This window comes from Aspergillus lucknowensis (genome assembly GCF_044049455.1).
Source record: "Aspergillus lucknowensis strain CBS 449.75 chromosome Unknown BJX67scaffold_36, whole genome shotgun sequence".
NCBI lineage: Eukaryota > Fungi > Ascomycota > Eurotiomycetes > Eurotiales > Aspergillaceae > Aspergillus > Aspergillus lucknowensis.
Window position 1 is genome coordinate 175,712 of NW_027263580.1, and position 26,817 is coordinate 202,528.

General features: G+C 53.1%; 11 protein-coding genes across 11 annotated transcripts; 5 read left to right on the plus strand and 6 right to left on the minus strand.

Moving 5' to 3' along the window:
• Positions 1-190: 190 nt before the first annotated feature.
• On the plus strand, positions 191-3,467 carry BJX67DRAFT_373555 (Afadin and alpha-actinin-binding-domain-containing protein; the record flags this gene model as incomplete). Its single annotated transcript, XM_071031411.1, has 5 exons — positions 191-373; positions 433-513; positions 601-1,809; positions 1,866-1,979; positions 2,265-3,467. The coding sequence occupies 5 exons, from the start codon at positions 191-193 to the stop codon at positions 3,465-3,467; spliced, it is 2,790 nt and encodes a 929-aa protein (XP_070883898.1).
• Positions 3,468-3,731: 264 nt separating this feature from the next.
• On the plus strand, positions 3,732-4,814 carry BJX67DRAFT_196550 (RTA1 domain-containing protein). Its single transcript, XM_071025396.1, has 3 exons — positions 3,732-3,988; positions 4,034-4,282; positions 4,336-4,814. The coding sequence occupies exons 1-3, from the start codon at positions 3,826-3,828 to the stop codon at positions 4,764-4,766; spliced, it is 843 nt and encodes a 280-aa protein (XP_070883899.1). The 5' UTR covers positions 3,732-3,825; the 3' UTR covers positions 4,767-4,814.
• Positions 4,815-4,862: 48 nt separating this feature from the next.
• Positions 4,863-6,180, minus strand: BJX67DRAFT_373558 (uncharacterized protein; the record flags this gene model as incomplete). Its single annotated transcript, XM_071031412.1, has 2 exons — positions 4,863-6,011; positions 6,112-6,180. 2 exons carry the CDS (start codon positions 6,178-6,180, stop codon positions 4,863-4,865), a joined length of 1,218 nt encoding a protein of 405 aa, XP_070883900.1.
• A 108-nt stretch (positions 6,181-6,288) lies between these two features.
• On the minus strand, positions 6,289-7,547 carry BJX67DRAFT_196552 (uncharacterized protein). The gene has a single exon (XM_071025397.1). The coding sequence runs from the start codon at positions 7,228-7,230 to the stop codon at positions 6,493-6,495; it is 738 nt and encodes a 245-aa protein (XP_070883901.1). The 5' UTR covers positions 7,231-7,547; the 3' UTR covers positions 6,289-6,492.
• A 615-nt stretch (positions 7,548-8,162) lies between these two features.
• Positions 8,163-11,605, plus strand: BJX67DRAFT_383342 (putative nuclear pore complex subunit Nup85; the record flags this gene model as incomplete). Its single annotated transcript, XM_071033440.1, has 3 exons — positions 8,163-10,523; positions 10,577-11,078; positions 11,133-11,605. The coding sequence occupies 3 exons, from the start codon at positions 8,163-8,165 to the stop codon at positions 11,603-11,605; spliced, it is 3,336 nt and encodes a 1,111-aa protein (XP_070883902.1).
• Positions 11,606-13,457: 1,852 nt separating this feature from the next.
• BJX67DRAFT_196634 (putative lipase/esterase family protein) lies at positions 13,458-14,845 on the plus strand. The gene is made up of 3 exons (XM_071025398.1): positions 13,458-14,215; positions 14,268-14,634; positions 14,682-14,845. The coding sequence occupies exons 1-3, from the start codon at positions 13,634-13,636 to the stop codon at positions 14,786-14,788; spliced, it is 1,056 nt and encodes a 351-aa protein (XP_070883903.1). The 5' UTR covers positions 13,458-13,633; the 3' UTR covers positions 14,789-14,845.
• Positions 14,789-16,482, minus strand: BJX67DRAFT_196695 (uncharacterized protein). The gene is made up of 3 exons (XM_071025400.1): positions 16,035-16,482; positions 15,628-15,953; positions 14,789-15,535 (listed from the first exon to the last, which is right to left on the minus strand). Exons 1-3 carry the CDS (start codon positions 16,171-16,173, stop codon positions 14,903-14,905), a joined length of 1,098 nt encoding a protein of 365 aa, XP_070883904.1. The 5' UTR covers positions 16,174-16,482; the 3' UTR covers positions 14,789-14,902.
• On the minus strand, positions 16,483-17,731 carry esdC (GTP-binding protein EsdC). Its single transcript, XM_071025399.1, has 2 exons — positions 17,456-17,731; positions 16,483-17,398 (listed from the first exon to the last, which is right to left on the minus strand). Exons 1-2 carry the CDS (start codon positions 17,645-17,647, stop codon positions 16,793-16,795), a joined length of 798 nt encoding a protein of 265 aa, XP_070883905.1. The 5' UTR covers positions 17,648-17,731; the 3' UTR covers positions 16,483-16,792.
• A 1,219-nt stretch (positions 17,732-18,950) lies between these two features.
• BJX67DRAFT_360106 (DNA-directed RNA polymerase II subunit RPB2) lies at positions 18,951-23,252 on the minus strand. Its single transcript, XM_071029731.1, has 2 exons — positions 19,408-23,252; positions 18,951-19,319 (listed from the first exon to the last, which is right to left on the minus strand). Exons 1-2 carry the CDS (start codon positions 23,010-23,012, stop codon positions 19,157-19,159), a joined length of 3,768 nt encoding a protein of 1,255 aa, XP_070883906.1. The 5' UTR covers positions 23,013-23,252; the 3' UTR covers positions 18,951-19,156.
• A 121-nt stretch (positions 23,253-23,373) lies between these two features.
• On the minus strand, positions 23,374-25,876 carry BJX67DRAFT_360109 (beta-catenin-like protein 1). The gene is made up of 10 exons (XM_071029732.1): positions 25,673-25,876; positions 25,567-25,621; positions 25,266-25,504; positions 25,106-25,212; positions 24,819-25,053; positions 24,677-24,770; positions 24,111-24,625; positions 23,773-24,057; positions 23,605-23,722; positions 23,374-23,550 (listed from the first exon to the last, which is right to left on the minus strand). The coding sequence occupies exons 1-10, from the start codon at positions 25,697-25,699 to the stop codon at positions 23,468-23,470; spliced, it is 1,758 nt and encodes a 585-aa protein (XP_070883907.1). The 5' UTR covers positions 25,700-25,876; the 3' UTR covers positions 23,374-23,467.
• A 181-nt stretch (positions 25,877-26,057) lies between these two features.
• BJX67DRAFT_383348 (putative TOM core complex subunit Tom6) lies at positions 26,058-26,271 on the plus strand (the record flags this gene model as incomplete). The annotated part of the gene is made up of 2 exons (XM_071033441.1): positions 26,058-26,159; positions 26,218-26,271. 2 exons carry the CDS (start codon positions 26,058-26,060, stop codon positions 26,269-26,271), a joined length of 156 nt encoding a protein of 51 aa, XP_070883908.1.
• Between the last annotated feature and the right edge of the window lie 546 nt (positions 26,272-26,817).

Here is a 26,817-nt window from a genome sequence, read left to right on the forward strand (position 1 = left end):
CGGGCGGGGGACAGCACCTTTGGTCTTTATGGAGCGCCCGATATTCAATGGTGTTTACATTCTTCCCCTTTAGGAGTTTTGGATACCATCGAATTTTCGCTCTGCAACAAAAGCCTCGTCCGAGGAAATTTGCCTCGGTTTCGATTTTATTTTAATAATTCAAGGCGCTTGCAGGACAAGCACGCCCGTCATGGAGCCGAAGGGAGATCTCCACGCTGCTTCGACTTACATTAATAATGTCTTACTGGCCCGGGGCCTGGTGAAGAGCGGCCGACCGATCAATTTCGCAAACCCCGAGAGTGAGGAGGGCGGCGTGACGACAACAATGGCGAGGATAATCAACCTGGTGAATGATTTGGTCTCGAGACGAGATGTAAGTTCGCCCTTGCGCCTCATCGATACCGGCAAGATCCGACTAACGATGATTCAAAGCGTGAGGCAGAACATCGAGAGAACCTTGCTACGACGATCAGGACGCTGCGGGCGGAAGACTCTTACAAGACCGTGGAAATTGTACGTGCGAACAGCCTATGGTGCTCGGCAGACGGGGTCATAGGAGGTTACGGGGCTAAATGTGTGTAGGAAAAACTTCAAACGAAGACGTCGGAGCTGTCGCGATCGTTGGCACTGGCTGAAGCACAGGAGAGAGCCCTAAAAAGCAACATATCGGGCGCTGAGGCGACTATCCGAGGGTTGAAAGATCAAGTGCAACGTATGAAGACGACCGTGCAGCAAGTCCGGTCCCAGTGCGCCAACGATATCCGCAAGCGTGACCTCGAGTTGCAGAAACTTAAAGCCCATCTGGCAGACCGGCAACGGGGGAAACGAGAGGGATTGGGTGTGACTACCATCAACATCAACCCAGCTGCAAGTCAATCGTCGCGAACGAGGTATTTTTCAGGGGGCGAGGGTGTTCATGATCCAGGATACAGCCTGAAGCAGGAAACGAATGAATTTCTTACGCAGTTGTGCCAGACACTGAGCGACGAGAACGACTCTCTTATCCTCCTCGCACGAAACACCGTCCATACGTTGAAGGAACTACAGGGGTTATCATCGGGGGAAGACACAGGCGCTGGGAAAGGGTATTCTCACGGGACGGGTAGTATGTTGACCCAGAGGCCAACCCACGGTGTCCCTGCCGTCGCCAGTCTGCCTGCCTCTTGTGAAGAGCTGTCCGGAGAGATGGATCAGGTGCTACTGCACCTACGAACTCTTCTTACCAATCCGTCATTTGTACCTCTGGAAGAGGTCGAGGCGCGTGATGAGGAAATAGGACGCCTTCGCGAGGGCTGGGAGAAGATGGAAAGCCGATGGAGGCAAGCAGTTACTATGATGGATGGCTGGCATAAGCGGATTGCGCACGGAGGAGACTCCGTCCGGGCGGAAGAGCTTCGTATGGGCTTGAAGCTTGATGTTCAAATCGAGTCGAGATCCTCTCGAGTACGAGATGGCGACCGAGATGTGGCCATGCACTCGCCAATATTCGAGGATCAAGAGGAGGAAGAGAACGAATATGACGAAGTGGATGAAATGGAGGAGCTAACGTCAAGCCAAGAAGCCGTCGAACCTCCTCCAGAACAGCATCCTCAGCCCAGCCCCAGTCGAGCCCTAAAGGAACGAAGCGATAACGTCGTTTCGGCGGGACGTCCATCGCGAAAGGAAGTGGCCTTGTCTGAGAAATCTTGCGAGTCCCCGCGCAACCCACGACCGGAAGACGACGATACAATGCCAATTAAAGCCCATCAATCTGATGCTGTGACGCGAAGACCGTCACGGAAGCGAGTTGAGCCGAAAGGGCCTCGTCCGGTAAGTTTCAGTCGCTGCTGGACCCGAACGCATCTAACCTCCATGACTGTATATAGGCGCCTTCCCGGATGAGTGTGCACCAGAAACTAGCAGCGGCCGAAAGCGAAGCCCGAGCAGCCGAACAAGCACGTCGGGAGCAAGAGAGTCGAAAGAGAAGTCGTGGGGTGAAAGTGGCGCGAAGGAGGGCGGGCGACCGCCGACGGAGTACGCTGACAAGCGACGAACTAGGGGGGTTGATGGGGATGAAATAGCATCATATACCCATTGCACTTTCATTTCTCGTTAAATATTGCATATATTCTCTGTTCGATATAGTACGGCAAGAAGAATAAACTCAGGTAATGATAGTCACGGCATGAAAGTCCGCAACCTCGGTAAATACTCAAACTGCGGGCCAGACTCTCTGCTTTTATACTCGGCCATCTCCTCTCCTCTCCGCACTTCTCCAACACCAGGCACTCATTCCCTCTCTCTCTCCCTCTTGCGTGTTCCAGCAATTGAAAATGCCAGATACCTACGCTGGCTGGGTCGCTCATGACCCCAAAAATCCCCTCATCTACGAATCCTTTACCCCGAAACCCTTCGAAGAAACCGACATCGAAGTTCAAATCTCCCACTGCGGTATCTGCGGCAGCGACGTCCACACCATCCGCTCTGGCTGGGCCCCAGCAGACTACCCCTGCGTGGTCGGCCACGAAATCGTCGGAACCGCAATCCGCGTCGGCAGCAAAGTACGCCCCTCTCCAGATGGACACCTTATCAAAGTCGGCGACCGCGTCGGCAGCAAAGTACGCCCCTCTCCAGATGGACACCTTATCAAAGTCGGCGACCGCGTCGGCATAGGCGCACAATGTTCCTCCTGCCTCCGGCCAGACTGCGAAGCCTGCTCCGATAACGAGGAATCATACTGCCCCAAGATCGTGGGCACATACAACTCGCGCTTCCCCGACGGGAGCAAAGCGTACGGCGGGTACGCGAATCGGTGGCGTGGGCCGGGCCACTTCGTCTTTGCGATTCCCGGTGACCTCGGGAGCGCGGAAGCCGCACCTCTGCTCTGCGGTGGTGTTACCGTCTTTGCGCCGCTGAGACGGTTCGGCGCGGGACCGGGAAAGAAGGTTGGGATTGTGGGGATTGGAGGGCTCGGTCACATGGGCATTTTATTCGCCAGGGCGCTGGGGAGCGACTCTGTCGTTGCGATTTCGAGGTCCAGCGCGAAGAAGGCCGATGCGACGGGGCCGGGGGGATTAGGTGCTGACTCGTTCATTGCAACAGGGGAGGACAAGAACTGGGCGCGGAAGTATTCACGGTCTCTGGATTTGATTATCTGTACGGTTTCCGGAGAGAACATGCCGCTTTCTGGATACTTGAGGCTCCTTAAGCGGAACGGTGTCTTTGTGCAGGTTGGCGCTCCGGAGGAGCCACTTCCTGCGCTACGAGCGTTTTCGTTGATTCAGAAGGGGGTTAAGGTGACGGGTTCGAATATTGGGTCTCCTGAGGATATTCGAGCGATGCTCAAGCTGGCGGCAGAGAAGGGGGTCAAGCCGTGGGTGCAGACGAGGCCGATGCAGGAGGTGAACCTGGCCCTGGAGGAGATGCATGAGGGGAAGGCGAGGTACCGGTACGTGTTGGAGAATAGTGGGAAGGTAGGAAAGCTGTGAATATTAGGCATCAAGATTTGAGGAGACCCCCAGAGTACTCCGGGATGCGCAGATTATTCGCCTTTTGTTTGGGTCATTCTAATTTGTAAATATGGAGTTATCACGCCATGGATACAAGCGCCAGTGGTGAGAGGCTGGAATTACCTAATCGGGACTAAGAGGACGTTAGTGAAAACTCGACTGGGAAAAACTTACGAGATACGAGATGGTTACGTTTTGCCGCCTGGAGCCACAAATATATAAGGGGATGGATTTCAAGACGAATTGGACACAGGATTCTCTTTCATTTTGTTTCTATCATTCTTCTTGCATTTACTTGTCACTCTAACTTGTAACACATTGATCATCCTGAACAAATATGGCAGGCGGTTTCGAACACTGGGAGGCCTACCTCTATGACCCCTCCATGGCCGCAGCAGTTATCTTCATCGTCTTGTATGGAGGCGCGACCGCCCTGCATACCTACCATCTGTTCCAGACGAAAACGTGGTTCTTCATCCCGATGGTACTAGGGGGATACTGTTAGCTCCCCTTCCAACTGTGCGAGACGTTTCTGATGAAACTAGTCGAGTTTATAGGATACATCGGCCGAGCAATATCAGCATCCCAGACACCTGACTGGACGCTCGGTCCCTATATTTTGCAGAGTGTGCTCTTATTGGTCGCTCCAGCCCTTTTCGCGGCCAGTATCTACATGTACTTGGGCCGAGTCATCATCCTCGTACGCGGCGAAAAATTCTCCATAATTCGTGTTGGCTGGATGACCAAGATCTTTGTCGCGGGAGACGTCCTCAGTTTCTTGATGCAGGCATCCGGTATGGCCAGGGTGAATACCACCAGACGAGATGATGCTAATGAATGGACTTAGGAGCTGGTATCCTCGTAACAGACTCGCAGGAAATGGGAGAAAACATTATAGTGGGCGGTCTCTTTGTTCAGATCGTATTTTTCGGCTTTTTCGTGATGTGTTCATTCGTATTCCAACGGCGGATCTCCAATAACCCTACCGCGCTGGGAATGGCCAGGACGACGCCCTGGATGAAACATCTGTGGGCTCTTTATGGCTCCAGCATCCTGATCCTAATTCGGTCCATTTTCCGTGTTGTCGAGTATCTGCAGGGCTGGGATGGTTATTTGTTGCGGAACGAGACCTTCATATACGTGTTCGACGCGGTGCTGATGTGGCTGGTCTTGGTGACTTTCGTCGTCGTTCACCCAAGCGAGGTGAACTGTCTTTTAGGCCGGGGGCGAGTCATGACAACGAAGGGAGGGTTGAGCATTAGCGAAGTTGCCGTTTAGAATTAGAGAATGTGTAGACCATCCAGCAGTGTAGACCAACATATTCTCCACCCCCTGCCGAACCATGTTCGGAGTGTGTTAGACATTGAAACGGTATCATCGTTCTATCATCAGATACTGTTCCCCGAATATCTCCTCCATACAGCCGTGGATCAATGGTCGCCAGCTGTCATCTAGGACATACCAAATCTCCTGTGCAACGCGTGTCCCCCATTCAGCGCCAAACCAGATATCTTGGAGACGAATAAGTAACGAACACCAATGGGCGAGAATCGCAAGCGCCAGCGGCCGACGGTCCCGAATTCGGTCCACAAAAGCCGGCTGAAGCTTGATCGCCCATCGGCACGCGAACGTAAACCCGAGCCCGGCGTTGATCGCGGCCGTCAGATCCGCCAGGTGATCAATTGCCTCCTGGTAGAGAATTGAATCGTGGAGGATCGGATCTTGGCGCGTGCAGGCCTCGTTTGCCTTGTGGAGCTGATCAATCGCCGCTTGAGCTTCTCCTGGAATGGCAGGGTCGTATTCGGTAACTTCTCGTATTGGCGCCCAGATACGATCCTCGAAGACAGTGCTCATCGCTTGACTGAGAACCTGCTGCACACCACGCACCAGCACAAAAGCCTGGACGAGATCACCGACGGCCGTGCTGCCCGGCTCGGAAGTGCGGGGGAATCCGAAGGCGTAAAGGACCGTAATACTGGCAAAAGCAAACATCGCCTTGCCATTGGTGGAGTTGATGTCACCAAGCTGCTCACGAAAAAGCGCCAGCGCCTGGTTCTGGTGTGAGACAGCGACCTGGATATAGTCTCTACCATTCTGCTGGTTGTCTCCGACTGCTCTGGGTGCTCGTGTACGTGCAATATGCACGGCCGACAATGCCAGGATTCCGTGCATCAGGAACGGGTGGGAGAGACCCTCCTCGGGAACGTAGGTTCGCCAGATGTCCTCGGTCTTTTGGTTCCGAGACAATAATGCATGTGTCGCGTTTACCCATTGCAGCATCAACTCCAGGTCGCAGATATTTAATGGGAGCAAGGGGTTGTCGCCATTATTTGCGCTATTGGTGCTCTGGAGTTGACTGAGCAGGCTGAAATCGGGAGATGGCGGCGCTTGCTGCCGGTCGGAAAGGGGACGCGGGGATCGCGATTGCTCGTCGCTCATCCATCGCAGAGGTCCAGATGAATCATACTCGCATTCTGTCTGGCGTCGAGCACAATTGGCACAGACTGGTCGTGATTCGTCGCACTAAGAGAGAGCAAATAAATAAGATAAGCCAGAGGATATGGGATGATGGCAGGCTGCGGGAGGGGGCAGAGAGGTGGGAGGGGAGACGCGAGAGATGTACCTTGACTCGTCTTCGTTTGCATTCTAGGCAGCCGTGTCGAGATTTCTGGTGCGACCTGCGTTGGGCCATGGGGGCCGGGAGGGCTTTTAGGGAGTCAAGAAGGAAAAACGAGGAGTTGGACCAGCCGAATGCTCGCTTTTTCATAGATCCGAGAGCTGGTGGAAGGATCAGGTTAGTGGGAGTTAATATAGCCAAGGCTGGGAGCGGAACAGGCTGCATCGTTCATCTTAGCGAAGACACTCCGACAACTGCTGCGATGCACAAATCTTTGTCGTCTATTGATTATTATCCTCGGTAAATTGACTCAACAGGGTATATCAGATGTAAAAGAAGCAAGTTTAAAAAAAAATAAAAAAATAAAAGAGCAAGCGCTCCTTGCCATTAGCCACCGTCTCCTCCACCACCACCTCCTCCCTTGCCCCCTGTCCTGCGTCGAAACCTCTCATATATCGACAGCAGGGTGATGAGCGCCATTAGGTCAAACGAAGGCCCATATTCCGCGACCACCCGGAGCTTGCCATTCTTACGGACGCTCTTGAAGCCGTTGCTGGTAAAAACCGCCGCAACCTGCCCGCTCCGCTCATCGATGAGCTTGAAATTGCGGAAGCTGAAGGGCATTGGGGAGTCTCCGTCCGCACCGACGGAGTGTGTTCTTTTCCAGAGGAAAGACCGCCGCTCGTATCCATCGCCCGAAGGGACAAACATCTGCCAACGATATTTGCTCATAGTGAAGTTTTGACATTGGAGGTCCTCCCACACTACCGTGCCCGCCTGGTGCGGGTCTCCGAGGCCGATCTTGCAATGGCGCGAAAGGTGAATGAACTTGCTCACAGCTGCAACCGGGGCCGTGTCGTCCTCGCCGATGTGAACCATGAGGTCGTTTTTGAAAGGTGTCAGGTGGGAGTTGTTTATGAAGTAGAGATGTTGCTTGTCGGCATTCGAGACGCGGTAATCGTACCGAATCGGAGTATGGTAGATGTGGTACAGCCGGGAGGACTCTGCGCTGATGCTCTGAGCATCGGCCGAGTCTGAACCCCCGGACGATGTTTTCTGAAGTTCAACATCTGGCGACTTGACATCATTGGTGCCAAAGGGATGGCTCTCTGAGGGGAGAGGCATGCTTGCAATCCACCATCTGTTGGAGGGTCGCTTGATGTTGGGAGTGAGAATCTCGGAGGGAATTTACGACCCTTATATACTTCTCATCTCGCCATCTCCTGCCACTTTCCGGGCTCATGAGATCCAGAATTCCAAGAGCAAACAAGGCTGAGGGTGATCTGGACATCCATGGAACGACCAACCCAGCGTCGGGGCGTTGGAGTTTGTCCAATCGGACAACCCCGAATACGAAAATTGCCCGAACAGGTTAGCCTTAGAGATTGCCTCAATCAGCACCTTCTTATCGATAAGCTCGCAAGGATGAAGAGGATCTTTTTGATTCAGGTCAATTGATTGGACTCGAAATTGGAGACTCGCCTGTTTTGGGCGATACGATGGGCGGTGAGACTAGCACACCTTCGGGACCCAAACAATGCGTTCTTCGAGGTCAAGTGTCATCAATTCTTACACAGTTACTTTGAACAAGTCTCCGAATCATACTAAATATAGCCGTCCTTGGCAGGGCGCGGGGCTTGAGCACTGGCATGATTGGAGATCACCTCCAACTGATGCTTGACCGCTTGGGATGGAACGATGCACTTCGCAAGGCTGTCGACGGTTCGCCCCAAAGTAGGCTAGTCCTAATTTAATATGTCACATGATATCACATGATTTACGCCAAGCTTCCGCGGCATTGGTGAATGGAGCAACCATCATAACACCGCAAAGAAAATAGCTGTATGCGTCCTTGAGCTTTACCGCCAGCCACAAAGAAATCGCGCTCATTGCCCTGATATATCTACTTTTCTCATGGTGCGTGATTGAGCTTACTTTGTGAAGTCCTCCCACATCCCACACCAGCCCAGAGTCCTCTCCCGGGCGCGTGCAGCTTTTCCGCAACACCTCACCAGCAGCTTCACTGCTCAAAATCTCTCGTCAATTCACCACCCAAGATGAGCTTCTCCTTCGATTTCGGTTCTCCATATACGCCTGGAAAATCCCAAAATATCTTCCGCAATGGCTCTATGACTCCCGCTAAAGCTCCACCGTCTACCTCCAACTCCTTCACTCCGCAGGGACCTCCCCCGTCTACCATCCACGGGGGGTCACAGATGAGCACCAGGACGCAGGACAACTCCCCGAAGCCGATTTTTAGCCAGTCCGAGTTGTTAAATGATAGTATCTTTGGCTCCTCCATCGACTCTCCCGATTTCGCGTCTCGAACAAAGAAGAATGCGGCCCCAAGATCCTTCGCAGCGTCGCAGTCCCTAGTTTCGGGTGGCGGCCCTCGATTCAATGAGTCAGCCAACTGGGGCTTCAACTCGTCGCAGATGGTTGAACAACTAGGTCAAGAGGAAGAAGAGGACAATGGACCAACGGAAGAGGAAGAGGAAGAAGAGATGCGCGAACAGGCAGGCAGGGCCGCTGGAGCGGGCTTCAATACTTCTGATGCCCATGCCATGAATACGACCTATCCATCCTCGCTGCATCCACAACGAAAATCGATTTATTCGAATCCCGGAGACGCGAAACGACCGAAGCTCGACGAGCGATGGGCGAACCAGTCACCACTGCGCAAGGCGAAGCCGCACCCTAAGAAGGACTCGCCTATCCCAGCTATCGTTCGGAATTTCGCATCGCGCGGTCGGGCAACGGCAACGGAAGAGCCGGGTGATTTGATTATCAGAACCGAAGATGAGATTTGCCGAATGTATGAGGAAGCGAGGCAAGCAGAGTACGGGCATGTGGACTTAGAGACGACCCTCTCAGGTGTTTGCACCCGGCTATCTACGACGTGGAAAACACCTACCAATAGCAATGAGTCTTCCCGGTCGGGGACAGCAATAGGCCCTGGGGACAATGCCTCAAACGTTGTCAAGGCGAAGTTTCTCGGATCATTACTACTGCAGCTCCACCATCCACCTTTTGCTACGGCTAGGTCAGCGGGGTTCCCTAATTTTGGATTTGGAGCACCGCGTTCTCTGATAGTTGGCGGCCGGGCCGACACACCAGTTACTATCCCCAAAGTGCTCTTGGACTGGTTGGAAACGCATAACTCTCTGACAGCCGAACTTCGAGCCCTAGCACAGGTCAGGCCTGACTCTACGGCGTCTCCGAGCTTTTGGGAACTTATAAATGCTGCTATCCTCCGAGGTAGGCTGACAGAGGGGGCGGAAATATTACGGTCGGCCGATTTCAATTACGCTCGTTCCGCATTGGAGGATGGCCTTCCGCAGTCTGGCTACCGTGGGGCACAATTGCAAAACATTCAAAGGTGTGTCAACAAGGCCCTTCAGGTGTTAGAATCATGCCCGAGCGTCCAGCATGACGACTGGGACGTCCGTGGTGCGGAGTGGACGCTGTATCGGAAGCGAGTCCTAGCTGCTGTATCTGACCTGGAGGAATTCGCGGAAGGAGACGAACAACCTGCACCGCAGCCGGCGGCGATGGGCAATGCATTCCAGGCGGTCAATTTTGGGATAGGACCGAATGCCTTTCAGAGTACGTCCTTCGCTGAGTCGGCCCGTATGGCAGAAAGCCGGGTGCCGTGGACTATCTATCAGAATCTTCGAGCGATATACTGTCTCCTTCTTGGCGACCCAGCCGCTATCATGAATCACGCACAGAATTGGGTTGAGGCTACCATTGGTCTAACAGTCTGGTGGGATGGTGAGGACGATGAGGAAGCCGTCAATGGCGGCGCTGCTAACTTTCTACGCGCTAAGACACAATCGCACTCCGAAGACCCGTATCTCCGCCGCCTGAAGCTAGCATTCAGCAGTGCAATCAACGCCGAGGCGAATGAAACGGGCTTCTGCATCAATCCGCTTAGCGGACTCGAGGCTGGTCTGGCGTCTGTCTTTGAAGGCAATGCGGAGGGTGTGTTGGAATTGCTCCAAACGTGGTCGCTCTGTGTGGCCTCTGCTGTTGCGGAGATTAGTACAGTTGGTGGCTGGTTGGAGACGGGAGGCAGTGTCAAGCCACCATCTGGCTTGAGCGAGAACGACTTGATGGTGCTTTCGTACGGCCAAGAAGACAACTTGCCTGCCCATCGGATACGTAAAGACGATATTCTCAGTGCGTATGCTTCAGCGTTGTTCGAGAGGGCGTCCATTGAACATGAGACTGGAGCTCGAGAAGGATGGGAGCTAGCGCTTGAGATCTTGAGCCGACTCGATGACAGCGAGAAGACGCAAAAGAGCGTTTCGGAATTGCTTGATAAGCTCCCTCTCGACACGGTCGAGCGGATGGACAAGGTTGTTGTACTATGTTCAGAATTAGGCTTGGATGGGGAGGGTCGACGAGTCTCAGAGGTACGTCGTTCTGGCTTTTTGCACAACCCAACCTCTAATACTGACCGTGCCAGCGCTATGGTGATATCACTGTCTCTAACTCAGAAGAATACGGCCTCGCACTCGTTTGCTACGCTCGCGCACACAATCGTCGCAAGGTCAGGTCTGTCGTTGACCTATTGATTTCATACAGTGTTGTCCATTCCCGGGCTTATCCTGCCACAAGTAACCTGGATGAACAACTGCGAGCGTTGATCCAGGAGCCCAAGACGTGCCTTTCAGCTATTGCAAACATCGACGAGGAGGCTGCCTCGATCCTGCAATTTTATTTCAGTGGGTACGCGACCCTGCGCCGGTTTTACGAGACACGCGACGAAGCGATCGGCCTTCCCGCAGGACAGAAGCCACGCTACAAGCCACTCGCGAGACAGCGGGCCGCCGCACAGGCGTTAGTGGCTGTGATCCGCAGTGCTGCTGACAGTATCTACGGAGGGCTGTACGATCCGGACCGCGACTCTGCTATTCAAGTAGACGGACTGCTAGCTCTTCTCGGGGAGGCTTTGCCTCTTATCCACCGTGAGTCTTCGGTCATTCCACTGGGGATCGAGCAGTAAGCTAACTAGGATTCAGAATCTACGTCAATATTGACCACTCATCAGCAGTTTGTGGTTCTGTCCGCCGTTGAGGATCTAGAAACAGTTACACCGCGGGTCTACGCACAATGTGAAGAGTGTTTCCGGTCGACGCTCCTCGAATACCATGCCTCCAAGCAGGGGTATTCCGGCAAACCTGGAAATTCATTCGTCCTACCTCCATCGCCGCGCGCGCTGTTGAAAAAGTCAGTGTCATCGCTTACAGGGTCAAGCACATTCTCGTTTATCGGCAGCGACATGATCGAGTCGGCGCGCACACGGTCGTATCCAGGGTCTGCGGAAGGGTCCGGAGTGCTGGTCCCTCGCAGCGAGGGGGCCACTGCCGCACCTGAGCGGGGGTGGGACTGGCGGGCCGGATTGACAGGAGACACAAAGGGCGAGGACGTTCTCCGGATGCTGCGGTTAGGACTGGCGAGCGGGCTGAGCTTGGGAGCATTGGGCAGCGTGTAATCATTTCTTTCCTACTTGAGTTTCTTACCATGGTACTTTGCATGGCATGTATGAGTTGCAGCCACAGAGCATTCCACGGAGCATTCCGCGGCCATTCGCGTCGTTCCACAATTTCCTGAATTTTCTCTTCTTTCTTTCTTTCTTTTTTTTTGTTTTTGCCTCCCAACGATGATCCTCGTGCATCCCACCGTTCCGAATGGAGGACTGATTCTTCAGCCTCACGGGGCCTGAGGAACTGTTAGGGCGTTGTCGGGCGCTGATTGGCAGGGCGCTGGGATGAGTCAACCCCGTAAGAATCACGTTATCCCACAGCAGGCAGCGGAAGGATGAGATGAAACGAGAGCGCAGAGGGCCTGACCCGAGCACAAGGAACTCCAGCGTAATATTACCCCGAGAGGAGTCATCACAGTCGAACAACGACAGCTGAAAAAGAAGCGCCAGCCGCAAGCCCGCAGGCTCCAAACTGGGGGGCCGTTCTGACCGATTGTGTTAGTTGTTCACAAAGGGCGCCCTGGGCCCAGCACACTAAGCTCTGTTGGTCTAAGGCGATCCATGAATCGAGGAACTTAAAAGTCTCTGGGGCCTGGGCGTCTGGTCATGCTTGTCTCGCAGCAATCGTGGCTGATCATCCTCGTTCAGCCCCGATCCACACTCGACCTGACACCCTGACGACATTCCCAACTTCCAAGGTCGAGGGGCCCTACCTAACCGGTTCGGCGATGACCGCCCGTTGTTCTCCATCCGGGCTCGTGCTCGTGGCTCAGTTCGCCCTATGGGATGCTTTGCAGAGTTCCAGCCGTTGAATCCGTTCATCCTTGGCTGAGTTCGCGAGCTGCAGGCCGTGCATCAGAGCTCCCTGCCATGGGGACGAAGTACGAACCGGGACGACGGAGAACTAGGTAGAAATGACAAAAGCTGTGGTCCGCAGACGGTGATTTGACGATTTTCTTACTTTTTGTCTCCGATGCTATTTTCCCGCTTTGGGTCCCTCAGATTCGGATATCGGGGATCCTGGGTCCTTCAGGGCTGGATGATGGTGGCCTGAAATGCTCAGATCGAGACGGATGCTGCGATGGTCGTTTCTATAAGACTCTTATTGTGTCCGGGCTGAAGCCGTCCATGCTATCCACCCACTCACTCACTCCCTTACTTTCTCCTCAGTTACTGATTGCTTCGATCCTGCATTCCGTTGTACTTTGCGTGCTGCTGCTTTCTTGCTGCTACTTCCTTGCCGTTGCTACTTGATTTGATACCCACCGTCGGGGTTTACTTCTGAAACGCCAGCCACGATGTGCTACCAACTCGTTGAACGCTACTCCGTCTGCGGATGCCTCTATTTCAAGCATGCCATCGACCCTTGCACGGCGTACGGCCAGCGCGGCCACCAGGTCCAGGAAAAGACAGTCCTGGTGGGCTACGCCTGCCCTCGGCATACGGCTCGACGAAGCAGCGGATCTTCGTTCTCAAGTTAATGAACACTGTCTCGACCTTTTCCCAGCTCCCGTATTCGCATTTGACCAACCTTGTCCTGTTCTCGTCGTCGATTCCCTTCTCTGGACCGGATATCGCAGCGCTTTAGCCCGGTCCCGATGCCTGCCGGACAGCATCATCCTGTCATTTCCGTGTGTTCGTTCTGGAAGCGAATACCTGATAGTCTCGGTTTCTCTATGATTTGTCCCGTTCTGGGCTCTAGACTGCTAAAAACTGGCTGGGGGCAGTTGGCGTTGCCAGCCTATGAAAGCATGAATGGATGAGTGATGGGCCATGTATAAACTACAGAGTAGATCTCTTAATATCGTCAATCAGACAAAAGAATAATAGACAGTCTCAAACCACTGATCCTGACTGGGAGAAACAGGCCAAGTCGTGCAGGCGGCGCTGGCTGGAAATGAATACGAAGAAGCGCTCGGCCAAGTTCTGGACTGAACCCGGACAAACAACATCGCTTCCCTTTGAAGAATCTTCTTCGTCCCCCTTCCCCCTTAAATCTTTTCTCCTATCCTCTTTTTCTCTCTCCTTCAACTCATAATGCCCATATTCGGTGCCCTCCGCATTATCAGAGATGCCATCTTTGGCCCCAAACTTCCCCTCCGCATCCGCTTCCTCCTCCTTGCACTCCAGCCCATCACTCTCCTCACCTACACAATTGAATGGGTCGTCGCCCGCAAATTCCCCCATCACAGCGCAATCAGGATCCCCCTAAAAAGAGCAGCAGGCCAGTCCGTCCGAGCCGTCGTCTACGCCCCTAAATCTCCGGCTCCGCAATCCAGCAAGATCCCCCTCCATCTCAACATCCATGGAGGCGGATTCCTCGGCGGTCTTCCAGAGGGCAACGCGCGGTTCTGCGCTGATCTAGCGGAGAAGTCTGGCGCCGTGGTTGTCTCGACTGCGTACCGCTATACGCCCGTGCACACGTTTCCCGATGCCCACGAGGACGTCCAGGACGTCGCAGAGTATCTGCTCCAGAACGCCGAAAGGCTCTGGAATGCGGATCCCAAGAACTTTACCGTTAGCGGGTTTTCTGTCGGCGGGAATCTCGCGCTGGCCGTTGCACAGGAATTAGCGGGGAGTGAGTACGCGGTGAAAGGGTGTGCGTCGTTTGAGGGAGTGGTATATATGTGGCTTATTCCTTCCCAGCCTCGCCCTGTACTAATGGGAACAGGTCGACTTCCGGATCCCCCCTTGGGAGAAACCAAGACCCGCAGGGTTTCCCGAAAAGGACCCTCTCCAGTTTCTACAACCACTGTTCGACGCGTATGCCGGGCCCAACCGAGTGCGGGACCTTGAGAATCCGCTTCTTCATCCGACTCTGGCGGATATTAATACTTTGCCTCAGAACATGTATTTCGTCGTCGGGGGATCTTGCATCCTGCGGCCCGAGACGACCACGATGACGGAGAGGTTGGAGAGAGAAGCTAAGACGATCAATGAATCGAGAAACCTAGCTGAGACCCCTGAGATCCCGGACGGGAACGCTGTCGTTGTACGGACATATGTCGCTGAGGGACAGATCCATGGGTGGACTGAGAGTATGTATTCGATGGCCCCCCTGATTGGATTTGTGCTCATTGTATAGTGCCGTCCTTCGCTATCGACGTGAACAAGCGGACGAAGGCGTTCAGCGACGCCATTTCCTTCCTACGTGGTGTCCACCGGGCATACGGCTATACACATCCAGAGTAAGCCGCCACAGGGCTTGATCACGACGTTACGATTTTACGACCTCACCACCTTCTCCCCTCTTGTACCATACCAGCCTCTCTGCTCGAATACACTGGAGAATAAATATAGGCCACACTACCGAATAACCGCATCCAGCCAGTCAAACCCTCGCCTCTGCACCTCCCAAGTCCTACTTCCCACCTCCATCCCCATCGCAAACGTATGATCCTCCCCCTCAACCTCCACCATGCCACACTCCACCCCCTTCTCCTTGAGAACCCCAAACAGCCTCCGGCTCAAATCCACCGGAACCATCCGATCCGCATCCCCATGCACAATAAACGTCGGCGGGAAGCCCCCATCCACTTTAGCAACGGGGTCAATATCATCAAACCCGGCTCCACACCCACGCGGATAAATCGCGCTCAGCACCGTCCCATTCGCAATCTGCGTCAAGGCAAATGCATCCCGGGGTCTCGAGAAATCCGGTCTATTCGCGTCCCCCTGCCCTTGCGAGCTGGTCGTCTGCGTAGTCGCACTCGAACCCGTAGTCGGAGATGTCCTCTTTCCCTGGCCCTCGAGCGAGATTCCAGACCGAGTAGGGACAGGGAATTCCTCGTAAACCCTTTCCAGAAACCCCGGTTCAAACCCACCTGGTGGTAGCAGCGCCTGTACATGCGGAAGCGGCGCACCCCAGAACGGATGGTCGAAGTGCACGGGGCCGTAGAAGTCCAGGATTGCCGCGGGCGCACGGGGGACATCATATCCCTTTCATCCAGATTAGCATCCTCACCCACCCCCCCCTCCCCTCGTCACCTAAAAGAGAAACAAGCGGAAGAAGAGGAATTTATTTTATTTACCAACGACAGCGCCAAAAACCCGCCACTCGATGTCCCGAACGCCATCACTCTCTCCGTATCAACGCGGTACTGGTACTGGTACTGGTCCTGGTACTGTGCCTTGCCGTGCCCGTGCCCGTGCAAGAACGCATCCAAATGGCCCGCGTAAACCCACGCCAGCAGATCCCTAACGTCCTGCACCGGCCCACTCAGCACATCGACGCCAGGGCAGAGCCGGTGGTCGGGCACGACAACGATCCAGCCGCGGGCGAGGCAGTCGTCGATTTGGGGCATCGAGACCATCCCCGAGTGGCCGAGCATGAAGGCGCCGCCGTGGATGTTTATTACTATTTCTTTTTTCAGAGCTTTAGTTTCAAAGGGGATGATGTGTTGGGTAGATAGTGTTTTTTGGGAGGGATGGGACGTACGGACTGGGTGGGGATGCGGATGCGGATGCGGGCTGGAGGATGAGGCATGCTGCGGGGATGGTGGTGGGAGGTAGATGTCTGTTGAGATTTCGGTGGAGTTGATTTCTTTGTATATTGTTGTTAATGGGGGCGGTGGCATTTTCTGTTTTTCTCTTTCTTGATTCTTTTTTTTTTGATCCTGCGTTAAGATGGTTGAGGATCCTGACAGTTGATATAGTTTAACGCCCTCGGATTTCCCGAGGCGGATGATCCGACTACGCTCTGTGGAGATCGTGTATAGTTATATAACCAGTCGTTATTCATCGTCACCATCATTCATCTCATCTTCTTCGTTTTCACTACCTATATACTCTCTACCCCTTCTCCTTCTCCTACCACTCACCCGCCTGGCTGTTGGGACGAAACACAACAGAGCGGTCCTTGTCCTGTCTGCCCCTTCTCATTTATATCCCGCGAACCAACCCCTTCGAACCCCACACCGGACACGAGTCGAGCACAGCTCGCATCGTGGCCCATATGAAGGCCGAGGCTGGTTCAGCCCTTTTTTTTTCAGCAATTTTTTCTATATATCAGTGAGTTGTCAACCTAGCTTGTAGCCGGGTAAAAGAGTGACTGATGTACTGAACGCAATGTACTGTTCAACACGCACATGCAATGTCAAGCCGATCTGAGCCAGTCAATCCGGTATTTGTCTTTGTCGAGAGGAGAGAAAGAGGGGACGAAGGGAGGGAAGACGTCTTGACTCGACCTCTTTCCGTCTAACGCCTCACAACAATCCCCTGGCGCCGGACAGCACGGCGCGCATGGCGATACTCCTCATCGCTATCCGACTCCTCAGAGCAGCTATCCTCCGAAGACTCCGTGATATACCCGCAGCGGCTCCCGCCACAGTCGAGCTTGACGCGATCGCCCTTGCGCGTGATCCCGTACCGCTCACAGTGGCACACGGACGGCGGATCGGACATAGACGAGAGCGAGGATGGCGACGTGCTCCCCGAAGACCGGGAAGACAGGGAAGAGCCGACGGAGCTGGGCGGCGAGTTGGAGAGATCGTAGTCGTCGGACATACGGGAGCCCGCAAAGCGACGGGTGAGCTCCTCCATGTTGGGGGCGAAGTCGGCTTCGCGGATTTGACGCGAGGCGTAGGGCTTTGAGGGCTTGGGGTGCTGGATCTTGGATGGGGAGAGGGCGCGGCCAGTGGCGATGTCTGTTGAGCCGCGGCGGGGCCGGCGGGAGGACGTGTGCGAGGACGAGGATTCCTTGCCTCCCGGCACGTCGAGGATGTTGAGCTTGCGGCCGGTGGTGGGTTCGACGGTGTAGTCGGCGGCTGGGTCATGGGAGACGTGGTAGCCGTCGAGGATGTACTGTTCTCGTTAGTTAGCTGGTTGTCACTGTCAAGACACAGCATTGCAAAGACATACGTAGTACCAGTAGCGCCCACCAAGCTTCAGCATGGAAGTCTGGAAGCGGAACTTTCCAACCCACGAGCCGGACTTGGAGTTGTCGCGCGACAGCGGAATCTGACGCGAGTAGTTGTCCCAAGAGCCCAGCAGGTGGACGGTCTTGACGTTGGACGAGGTGCGCAGGTTAAACTTGAGTTGAACAGCGGACATGTTGTCGGTTGAGTGATTGACCGGGTTATACTAGAAATTATCGAGGTGGGAAGTAATTATCGAGTGCGAAAAAAAGGTAGACGATCGTAAAAAGCGTGTCGAGAAGCGATCGGGGGTCGTGACGATGAACTGAGAGATAAATTGACTGCCAGAGCCGATTCAATCCAGTTCACAAGGCGTTGCGGTGCTGTTGGGTGGCTTGTTGTTTCTCAAGCTGTTGGGTGGCAGGGCAACAGCGGCGCGTGTCTTTCTTTGTCTGTCTCGAGGATCCAGTCCACGACACGAAGAGATAATTAGAATAGAAGAGTCGTTCGACAGAAAGCAACGAGGCGGAGCAAGTTCGTCTGAGCTGGCGAACGGATACCAAAGTCAGGTCGACCGGCGACGAGAGCAGTGAAACCGTCAAGAATTGATTAATTTGGGAGTACTCTGCACAGCAGATAGCAAGGCAAGAAGATGTATCTCTCAGAGAGCACAGCTCGTCCGAGGGTTTTCTGGATATAGAGGGGTCAAAGAGGATGAAGATTAAAGTATGGGGCAGCAGAAGCGAAGAACAAACAACCAAGTGCAACCAGTGCACAGAATACTCCAAATTAAGGCAGCTTCGACAAGACTGGCTTGCTGAAGAAGAAAGAAAAGAAGAAGAAAAGAGGAAGGCAGGCGCTTGCAGCATCTTTAAGGAAGGGCAGCGCTGGCCGAGGAGAGAGACTCTCGGCCTGTCGTCTCTTTGGAGCATTCTATTCTGGGATTGCATCGCAGCCAATCATTCTGCTGATCACCTCTGCGGGGTTCGTGCGGCGGTAAATCGTCACTTTCCATTGGCTTATGCATGGGAGCGCTGCAGGATGACAGCACCCGACCATCCAATCACAGGATCTCTCTCAATGCATCAATTCAGATGCTGAAGAGGGGGCCCGGGACTCGACGCCCCCTCGGAAGAGTCAAGAAATCGAGAGTTTGACTCTTCAAGATTGCTTCAGAGACGGATACAGTTGTGGGAATTTACGCCGGTGGTGGGTGGCCCCACTATTTTTTGGCATTCTTCTGCGTTGAGACCACTGTACTTCAGAGCATATCCACGAATCTTGTTGAATTGCACTTGGTGCATCGCGGATCATGATACACTCACAACAGACCGATAGGTGGCATCACTGCACGTCATGCTGCAGACTGGACGGCTCAACTGGCGAAGATCCAACCTCAACAATGCCCTTGTCCAGTTGGAGTATGGAGTCCTTCCCTCCACCGAGGATGACGAGTCAACTTTGCATATTTAGCGCCACTAAGACAAGGAATGATCAAGTCGAATGACCAAAATCTGATATTATTTCAAGTTTGTTGATTGTATCGAAAGATATCTACCCTCGGCCCATATACGCCAGGAAATGCCCAAGGCTCTGTTTTTACTTGATATCCCCAAAATTTAGCTCACGGAAAAGAACAATCGCATCGCCAGCGTGGAAGAAAAGAAACGGACGGAAACATTTGTACACGGCCTCAGGTCACCCCTCATCGCACGGACACCCCGGACCGATTCGTAAACATCCGAGCAGAGATATTCATCGCCGCTAACTCCTGGAAGAGAAGCTTGGCTGCATATGGGATATGCACCTGAGAGATTCGGTGCTTGTTGTTGCACAGTCGACACTCGAAGAGTCCCTTCTTCAATTTCCTGCCACATGGGTTCTCGTGTTAGCTCCAATCCTGGCCAAATCTTCACAACAATCAATCCACAAATCAAATCGCTGGGGTCAACTTACGCGATGGGGGTCATCAGCCCGCAGTCATCACAGATGTGGACACGGAACGGGTCCGAGACGTCGAATAATCGCTCCTTCAGGAATGAGCTGGCACCGTGTGCAATCATACAATCGCGTTCCATCTCTCCGAATCGAAGACCACCGTCACGAGCACGACCTTCTACGGGCTGGCGAGTCAAGATCTGCGTCGGTCCCCGCGCACGAGCGTGAATCTTGTCGTCCACCATGTGTCGCAGCCGCTGGTAGTACGTCGGCCCCAAAAAGACCTGCGCTACCAACTTCCGTCCAGTGTGGCCGTTGTACATCACCTCGAATCCACGAGACTGGTAGCCATGCTCGCGGAGGAGGCGGGATACCGAGTCAACAGTGACATCTGTAAACGGGGTCGCATCACCCTCGAAACCACGCAGTGCAGACACTTTACTGAGCTGACACTCGATCAAGTGAGCAATGGTCATACGAGATGGAATGGCGTGCGGGTTGATGATAAGATCGGGAGTAATACCCTCGCGAGTGAACGGCATGTCTTCCTGTCGGTAGGTGATACCAATCGTACCTTTCTGACCATGACGTGAAGCAAACTTGTCACCTATCTGAGGGACCTTCGTCGTCCTCATTCGCACCTTGACGAACTTCAGGTCATCGTTGCTAGTTGATACCAAAACCTGGTCGACAATACCACTTTCCGTGCTGCGGAGCGGTGTCGACACGTCGAGCTTGGTGTGAGCCTTGGTCCGCTGACCGAGTTCCTCTGCGTCTGGAGCCAGGGGAGCGGTCTTGCCGATAATAATGTCCTCACCCGAGACACGCACACCTGGCGCGATAATACCGTCTTCGTCCAGTTTGTCGTAGGTGCCCTTCCGCATGCCGATCGTATCCGATCGCATGGGTTTCTCGAAGCGTTCGACAACTGTTAGACCAACCATCTTCTCACTGTCTGTGTAAGTTCGGTAAAACAGACTGCGGAAAAGGCCACGATCAATACTGCTCTGGTTCATGATGACTGAATCTTCCTGATTATACCCTGAATAACAGGCGATAGCGACAATTGCATTCTGGCCAGCAGGCAATTCACGGAAACGCAAAAACTCCATTGATCGCGTTGTCGCCAGCGGCTTCTGTGGGTAGTAGAGGATATTTGCCATGGTTTCCATGCGTTGATCGAAGTTGGTCAAGAACACACCCATAGCCTGTTTACCCATGGCAGACTGGTAGGTGTTACGGGGCGACTGGTTGTGATCGGGGAAAGGAATAATACTGGCACAAACACCAAGAATCATACTTGGGTGGATCTCGCAATGTGTCCAGGTATGTGCCCGCTGGCTTAGAATGGACCGCACACGTTTGTTTGGATCGTGTTCCTCTTCGGGAAGGGCGTATCCTGCCTGAAGCTGCTTTGAGATCTCCAAGTCTTCTGGCGTCATGACGATCATAATGGTCTCTTCTTCCTCTGCATCCACGTACTCAACGACACCTGATTTAACTAAACCATCCCATCCAAAGTAGCGCTCGCGACGGTCCTCTGGATCCAAGTCAGGTGGGAGTTCCTTATCCTGCTCTAGCTTGCGAATGTGCTCCTTATTCAGAACTAGGTTACCGCAGTTCTCGCTCTTTGGATCGTTGTCAATGACGAAAAGCGGTCGGCAGACACGGCCAGCATCGGTGAAAATCTTGAACTCCCGCTCACGGATGTCTCGAATAAGACTGACTTCGTGAGAGATCATGTTTCTCCGGCGAAGAGAAAGCATAGTATTGACGAGATGCGCAGGATCGCGATGGACACCGACCCAAACACCGTTCACAAACACTTTCGTCGCATTTGGAGTGACTTGGGGCTCAAACTCCTCAAGCACTTCCATATTGCGCTGGATCATGAAATCAATGATAGGCTCGCTAGGGGTACCAACAGTGATGTAGCACATAAGTGCGAGGTTCTTTACCAAACCACATGCCTGACCTTCTGGCGTTTCCGCAGGGCATACCAAGCCCCAGTGTGTGTTGTGTAGTTGGCGAGGTTTGGCAATCTTTCCGTCACGACCTATTGGTGTGTTTGTTCGCCGAAGATGTGACAAGGTAGAAGCGTAGGTGTAGCGACTAAGCACTTGCGACACACCTGCCTTAGCGCTGGCTGCCTTCTTCTGCTCTCCCCAATTACCGGTAGCCAGGGCATATTTCAAACCGCCAGTTAAGGTGCTGGCCTTGATACCAATGTTCAGGTAGATCTCCCTGTTCGTTTCCACACATCGTTGTACGTAGCGCTGAAGATCTCTGGTGACTCTGGTAAATAGCACGCGGAAAAGGTTTGCGAGAAGTGGCCCTGCTAGATCAAGACGCTTCTTCCCGAAATGATCACGATCATCAACGTCGCGACGTCCAAGAGCGCACTGGAGAAGCCTATGCACCATGTAGCCCAAGAAGAAGGCCTTCCGGGTTTCGCTGCCCTCGCTTTGAGAGATGTGCGGCAGCAGCTCCTTCTGCATGATTTCCCTGGCATATCTAACGCGACGTTCATGGTTCATGCTGGACTGCGAAGAGCCTCTCTTAGCGATGAAGTCTAATGCAACCTCACGATCTTGAATAACGAAACCTTCCTCGATACAGGGTTTTAGCATCTCCAGCATAGGCGTATCGTTTCGGTCGTAGCAAATGTGGTTGAGGATATCTTCATCTGAGACAACACCTAGTGCGCGGAAAACAACGACGATCGGAATGTCGGTCTTAACGTAAGGTAGCGTTGACCTAATGGTCGGGCCAAAACCACCCTTCGCACTGTCACCCCTAGCAAACAATTTGAGAGCCAATTGCGAAAGTAGCCTCGAACCCTTCTCGACGGCACTGCGAATTTCGGCAACGTAGGGCGTCGGACTCGGTGGAGCTTTTTTGAATACCTGGACGGTGTTTCCTGCGCTGCGTTCCTGCGCAATCAAGACCTTTTCACTTCCATTGATTATGAAATAGCCACCCGAGTCGTACGGGCACTCATTCCAGTTGTAGAGAGCCTGCTCGCTCAAATCCTTGAGAATACAGTACTTGGACTTGAGCATGATTGGCATCTTTCCAATGAAGACGGTTTCCTCTTTGGCCTGGTCTCCAGGCAATTCCTTCTGCTCCCATGAGAGATAAGTTCCCTGCGCTTTCCTGTCCTCATTTGAATCCATCATATCTTCATCGTCACGGTCAGCGACGAGGCGCTCTCGCCCCTCCATAATTCTCTTTGTGATCCCAAGGTATAGCGGGCTGGCGTAGGTGAGATTACGCAAACGAGCCTCCTGCGGCAACATGATGGTAGTGGCGCCATCACCCTCGGTGACGGAGGGCCTGGAGAGCATGACGGTTCCAAACTTGAGTTCGTATCGGCGGACGACGACGGGGTCAACTTCATCTTCGGTCGGAGGAAGTGTTTGATCGAGGGTCACTTGGCCTTGTTCCTCCACCAGCTCCTGCATGGTTGACGAGATGAACTCATCGAAAGAGTCCAGCTGCTGTGAGACTAAACCTTTTGTATCAAAGAAAGATGAAATCACAGTCCAGCAGTCCTCCGACGTAATCCCCTCATCCATATCATCGTAATACTCCTCCTCGAAAGCATCGCCATAGTCGGCCATCTTGACGAATACCGATCGAATATCCTCGAGCGAATGGACGGAGAGTCGAAGGGCGCAAAGGGCGCGACGCGCTCGGCCAGAGAACTGCGCTGCAGGTTGTCAACTGCGAAGGAGACACCGAGTACCTCTAACCAGAACCTCAGAAACACAAAGTGAGGGGTTCTGAGCAAAGTAAGAAGCTCAGGTGGATGAAAGTTGGGATTTCCCAGCCTGGCAGTGGATGCTGGAAGGAAGAATCGAAGAGGTGCTGAATCTCTCTTGAACACAAGTTCTCCAGCCATTCACCAAGGCCGCCACTAGCGGCGTTGGGCATCCTGGGGAGGCAGGCGGTGAGGATCATAGCAGAGTGAAGAAAAGTTATCGTCACGTGAACTGAACAGCTTCATCTCTTGATTGCCTCAGGCAACAAGTGTATACTCTCTGTTATAAATCCGGTTTGCTATGGGATAATTACTTTACAGAAACTGCAGTAGAGTTTGCAGCATCTCCTTATGATCTTTCTCTCCCGCCTCATCGACTGAAAGCCCTTCTATTTGCTCTAGTGGGTGGTTAGTATGTACGAGTCTGTGCTGGAACGTCGACTGCAACTCACCTTGCAACGTTTTTCGAATGAGAGATAGATCTTCGTCCCGGTCTGATAAGGCTGACACGATCTTCTTTTTTGCGCCGTCATCTTCGGCAACTAGCCAAGCCAATATGACATCGATAAGCTGCTCTTGAGTCAGGACATGAAAACCCCACAGCGGTGAAAGCGACTAACCTGCAGAGAGAAAAGCCCTACGTCAAACCTTCGTGAGAGCCATTCGGCTTCCATAACCTCCTGTTCTTCCCTTGTCGACTGTTTCCGCTGCTTCTCAATTGATTGCTCGACGGGCGAAACTCTCGACGCAAAGTCACGTCTCAGCTTGACGAGTTTGTCAATTTTCTCATAATCTTTCTCCATGAATTTAGCTAGGGTGCGGATCCGCGGTGCTGAGCCCCCAGGGAGGAGGCGCAGAAGAGAACTAAAGATGCCCAATAAGTGTTCTATTATTTGATTCTCTTGCTGGGAGGGATTAGCTACTATTCCGCATCTAACGAGGGGTGAAACAGCCCTACCTTCCGCATGAACATGCCGAATATGGTTCTCAATCCTGCGGCCTCGACCAGCCTCTCACAAGAATGCACACCTCCAACGCCACCCAGAGCATGATCTAGAACCCGAAGAGCTCTAATTTTGCTGAACCTCCCTTCCTTCAGCATGATCTGTGCAAGTTCAATGCCTTCTCCGTCCAGGAACTTCTCCTTTCCAGCATCGTCATCCACCAGACAGGTCAAGCAGTCAAATAGATTTTCGGCATATTCCTCTTCATCTGAATCCTTCTCTGGGTCACGCTTTCGGTACTGACTGAGCAGCTGAAGTAGAGCATCTACTCCGCCAAGGCCGTTGAAGCGGTCACGATTCTTAGAACCGGACTGTAAAAGAATAGCCAGAATTTCCGCCGAGTATTGCTGGTTTTGGCTCACAGGTCGCTCTTTCTTTTGTATACGGGTAAGCAGCCAAGGCATCGTGTTAGGGTCCTGTCCGATTCTCTCCGCAATGGAGGCCTGTGAGGCAAGATTTTCAAATACGCCTGCTTGTGTTAGACCGCCACTACCTTACGCAAAGGACATAGGGCACTCACTCAAGATGTAGTAGACTCCAGCCCTATCAACCTCTGATTCTTCGTCGAAGCGTGACAAATTTTGGGCGAGAAGTTCAATGAGATCCGCGTCCAACTATATCCGTTAATATTCTAGGAAAGACATACGATAGCAGCCACGTACCATCGCATCCACCAGTGCCCCCCACTGCTCTTGTTCTGCTTCCACATCTTCATCGGTCAACTCGCTGATGATTTGGATCGCATCGATGGCAATGTCGGCGTTTTCGTGGGAGAGAAGAGAGATAAGAGAACCCACGCATCCTAACTTGGCGAACTCGTGGTACAACTCGGGATGCTCCGACAAGATAGACAAGCTTTTAATCTCTGTATCCAGGTCGGCCTCAGAAGCCATGAATCTGTACGCAGTCAGTTGTCTTGAATTGATTGAGCTCCGTCGGGGTGAATCACTTTTGAGGATCATTCTCAAACTTCCCCCGCAGTTCTGCGTTCTTGGATATCTTCTTCTCGAAGTTCAGAGCAGAGCGCCGTAGCCATGCGATATCGAATTTCTCGTTCTATATCGAAATCAGCGATTGAATCCAGCGCACGATGGGGCGCAAGCCAGTACCATAACCTCTCCCTGGTCCTGATTGTCAATGTAATTCATGGCCTGGGCTGTTTCGCGTTCCATTCCTCCTCCGAAAAAGCGTCCTTCATCATCGTCGGGTATGTTCTCGGATTCGAAATCGGGTGGGAGTTCCGGACCAGCATAGCCATCCTCCTCGTCCTCGTCTTCCACCGTAGGCACCTTTCCTTTTGATTTAACGTCACCGTTGGCTTCCAATTTGGCGGCTTTGTAAAGCTCGTCTGTTTCATCGCGATTCAGTCATTTCGAACTGTTTTCCAGACGGTAGACGTGTGGCACGTACTTGGATCTTTCGTGACATCTAATTTCCGTTTGGCACTCCCTACCGACAACGGTTTCTTTTTCTATTAGCCAAGGCCCCCTAAATATCAGCGAGAATACGGGCTCACCTTAAACAGTTCATCCACGTTTGCCATGGTTGCGTCCAGCCTTGCGCAGGACGAAAGCGCGAACGGATACCACTCTAGGTGGTTGGCTAGCGCGGGGGAAAAAAGAGACAAAGTTCGAGAGCAACTGATTTAGAGGGCCGCAATTCTTGATTCTCGACTTCTAACCTTTGCGCAGATCTCGTCTGTCAATCCCCGAATGATCGCGAAAGCTGCTCGATAATAAGTACGGGTGCCGCGAAAAGCTCCAAGCGCAAAGGCGGCGCCAAGCATCGCCGACAGATTTCTCGGAGCCACTTTTGGTCAACCATCCATCTTTAGACTTCATCCTCGACACCATCACGGCATCCCATCTTTCTCCTGCGCGTCTTCTTCAGCCATACCAATCATGCCTCCCAAGCAGACCGAGAAAGGCTTTCTCAGCGCCACATACGAGCAGATCACCGCCCCCGAGAATGCGACTATCGTGAGGAGCATCCTGGTCTTTGGCGTACGCTCCATTCCACCAGAATCCTGTGTCGAAACCATTACTAATACTCTGCCTGTAGGCCGGCGTTGCCTTCCTGCACAGCAGTCTCTCTGAGCTCCTCCTCCCTCCGTGAGTACCGGTTTGATAAGTCTCTTACCTCTTTGCGTCATCGCTGATGGATCAAGTCTCTAAACGCACTCGCTCCCCGCGTCGAAAACTCGGATCGAGACCGGTATTAGGGGCATTCTGCGCTGGTCGACGACACAAGAGCTCGATTTCAAACGATTTTACTACGTTCGAATGACGGAACCGTGTATTATATAGTGTTTCAATTGGGATTGTGCATCCTCTGGCCCTCCAGAGCCTGTACCATCTTATTTCTGGGGTTACTTGTATCATCTGGCGTTGATAGACTTATTTGGAACAATCATATCGAACATTCCTCCCCAAGACTAGCTTCTTTGCGATGCACGTGGTATCTGAGAGCTCTTCTTCCTTGGTCCCTAAGCGCAGTTGTCTTTGGCCAGAGATAATCTTGCTGGGATGGACGGTGAAGTCTACTTGCAACTATCTCGCTTCTTGTCGAAAACCTTACGTGTGTTGGAGAGCATACATACTCGAGGTCTCAGCTCAGGAGAACATGATTTAGTTGCCGGCTCGAACGACAGCTAGCCAGTGA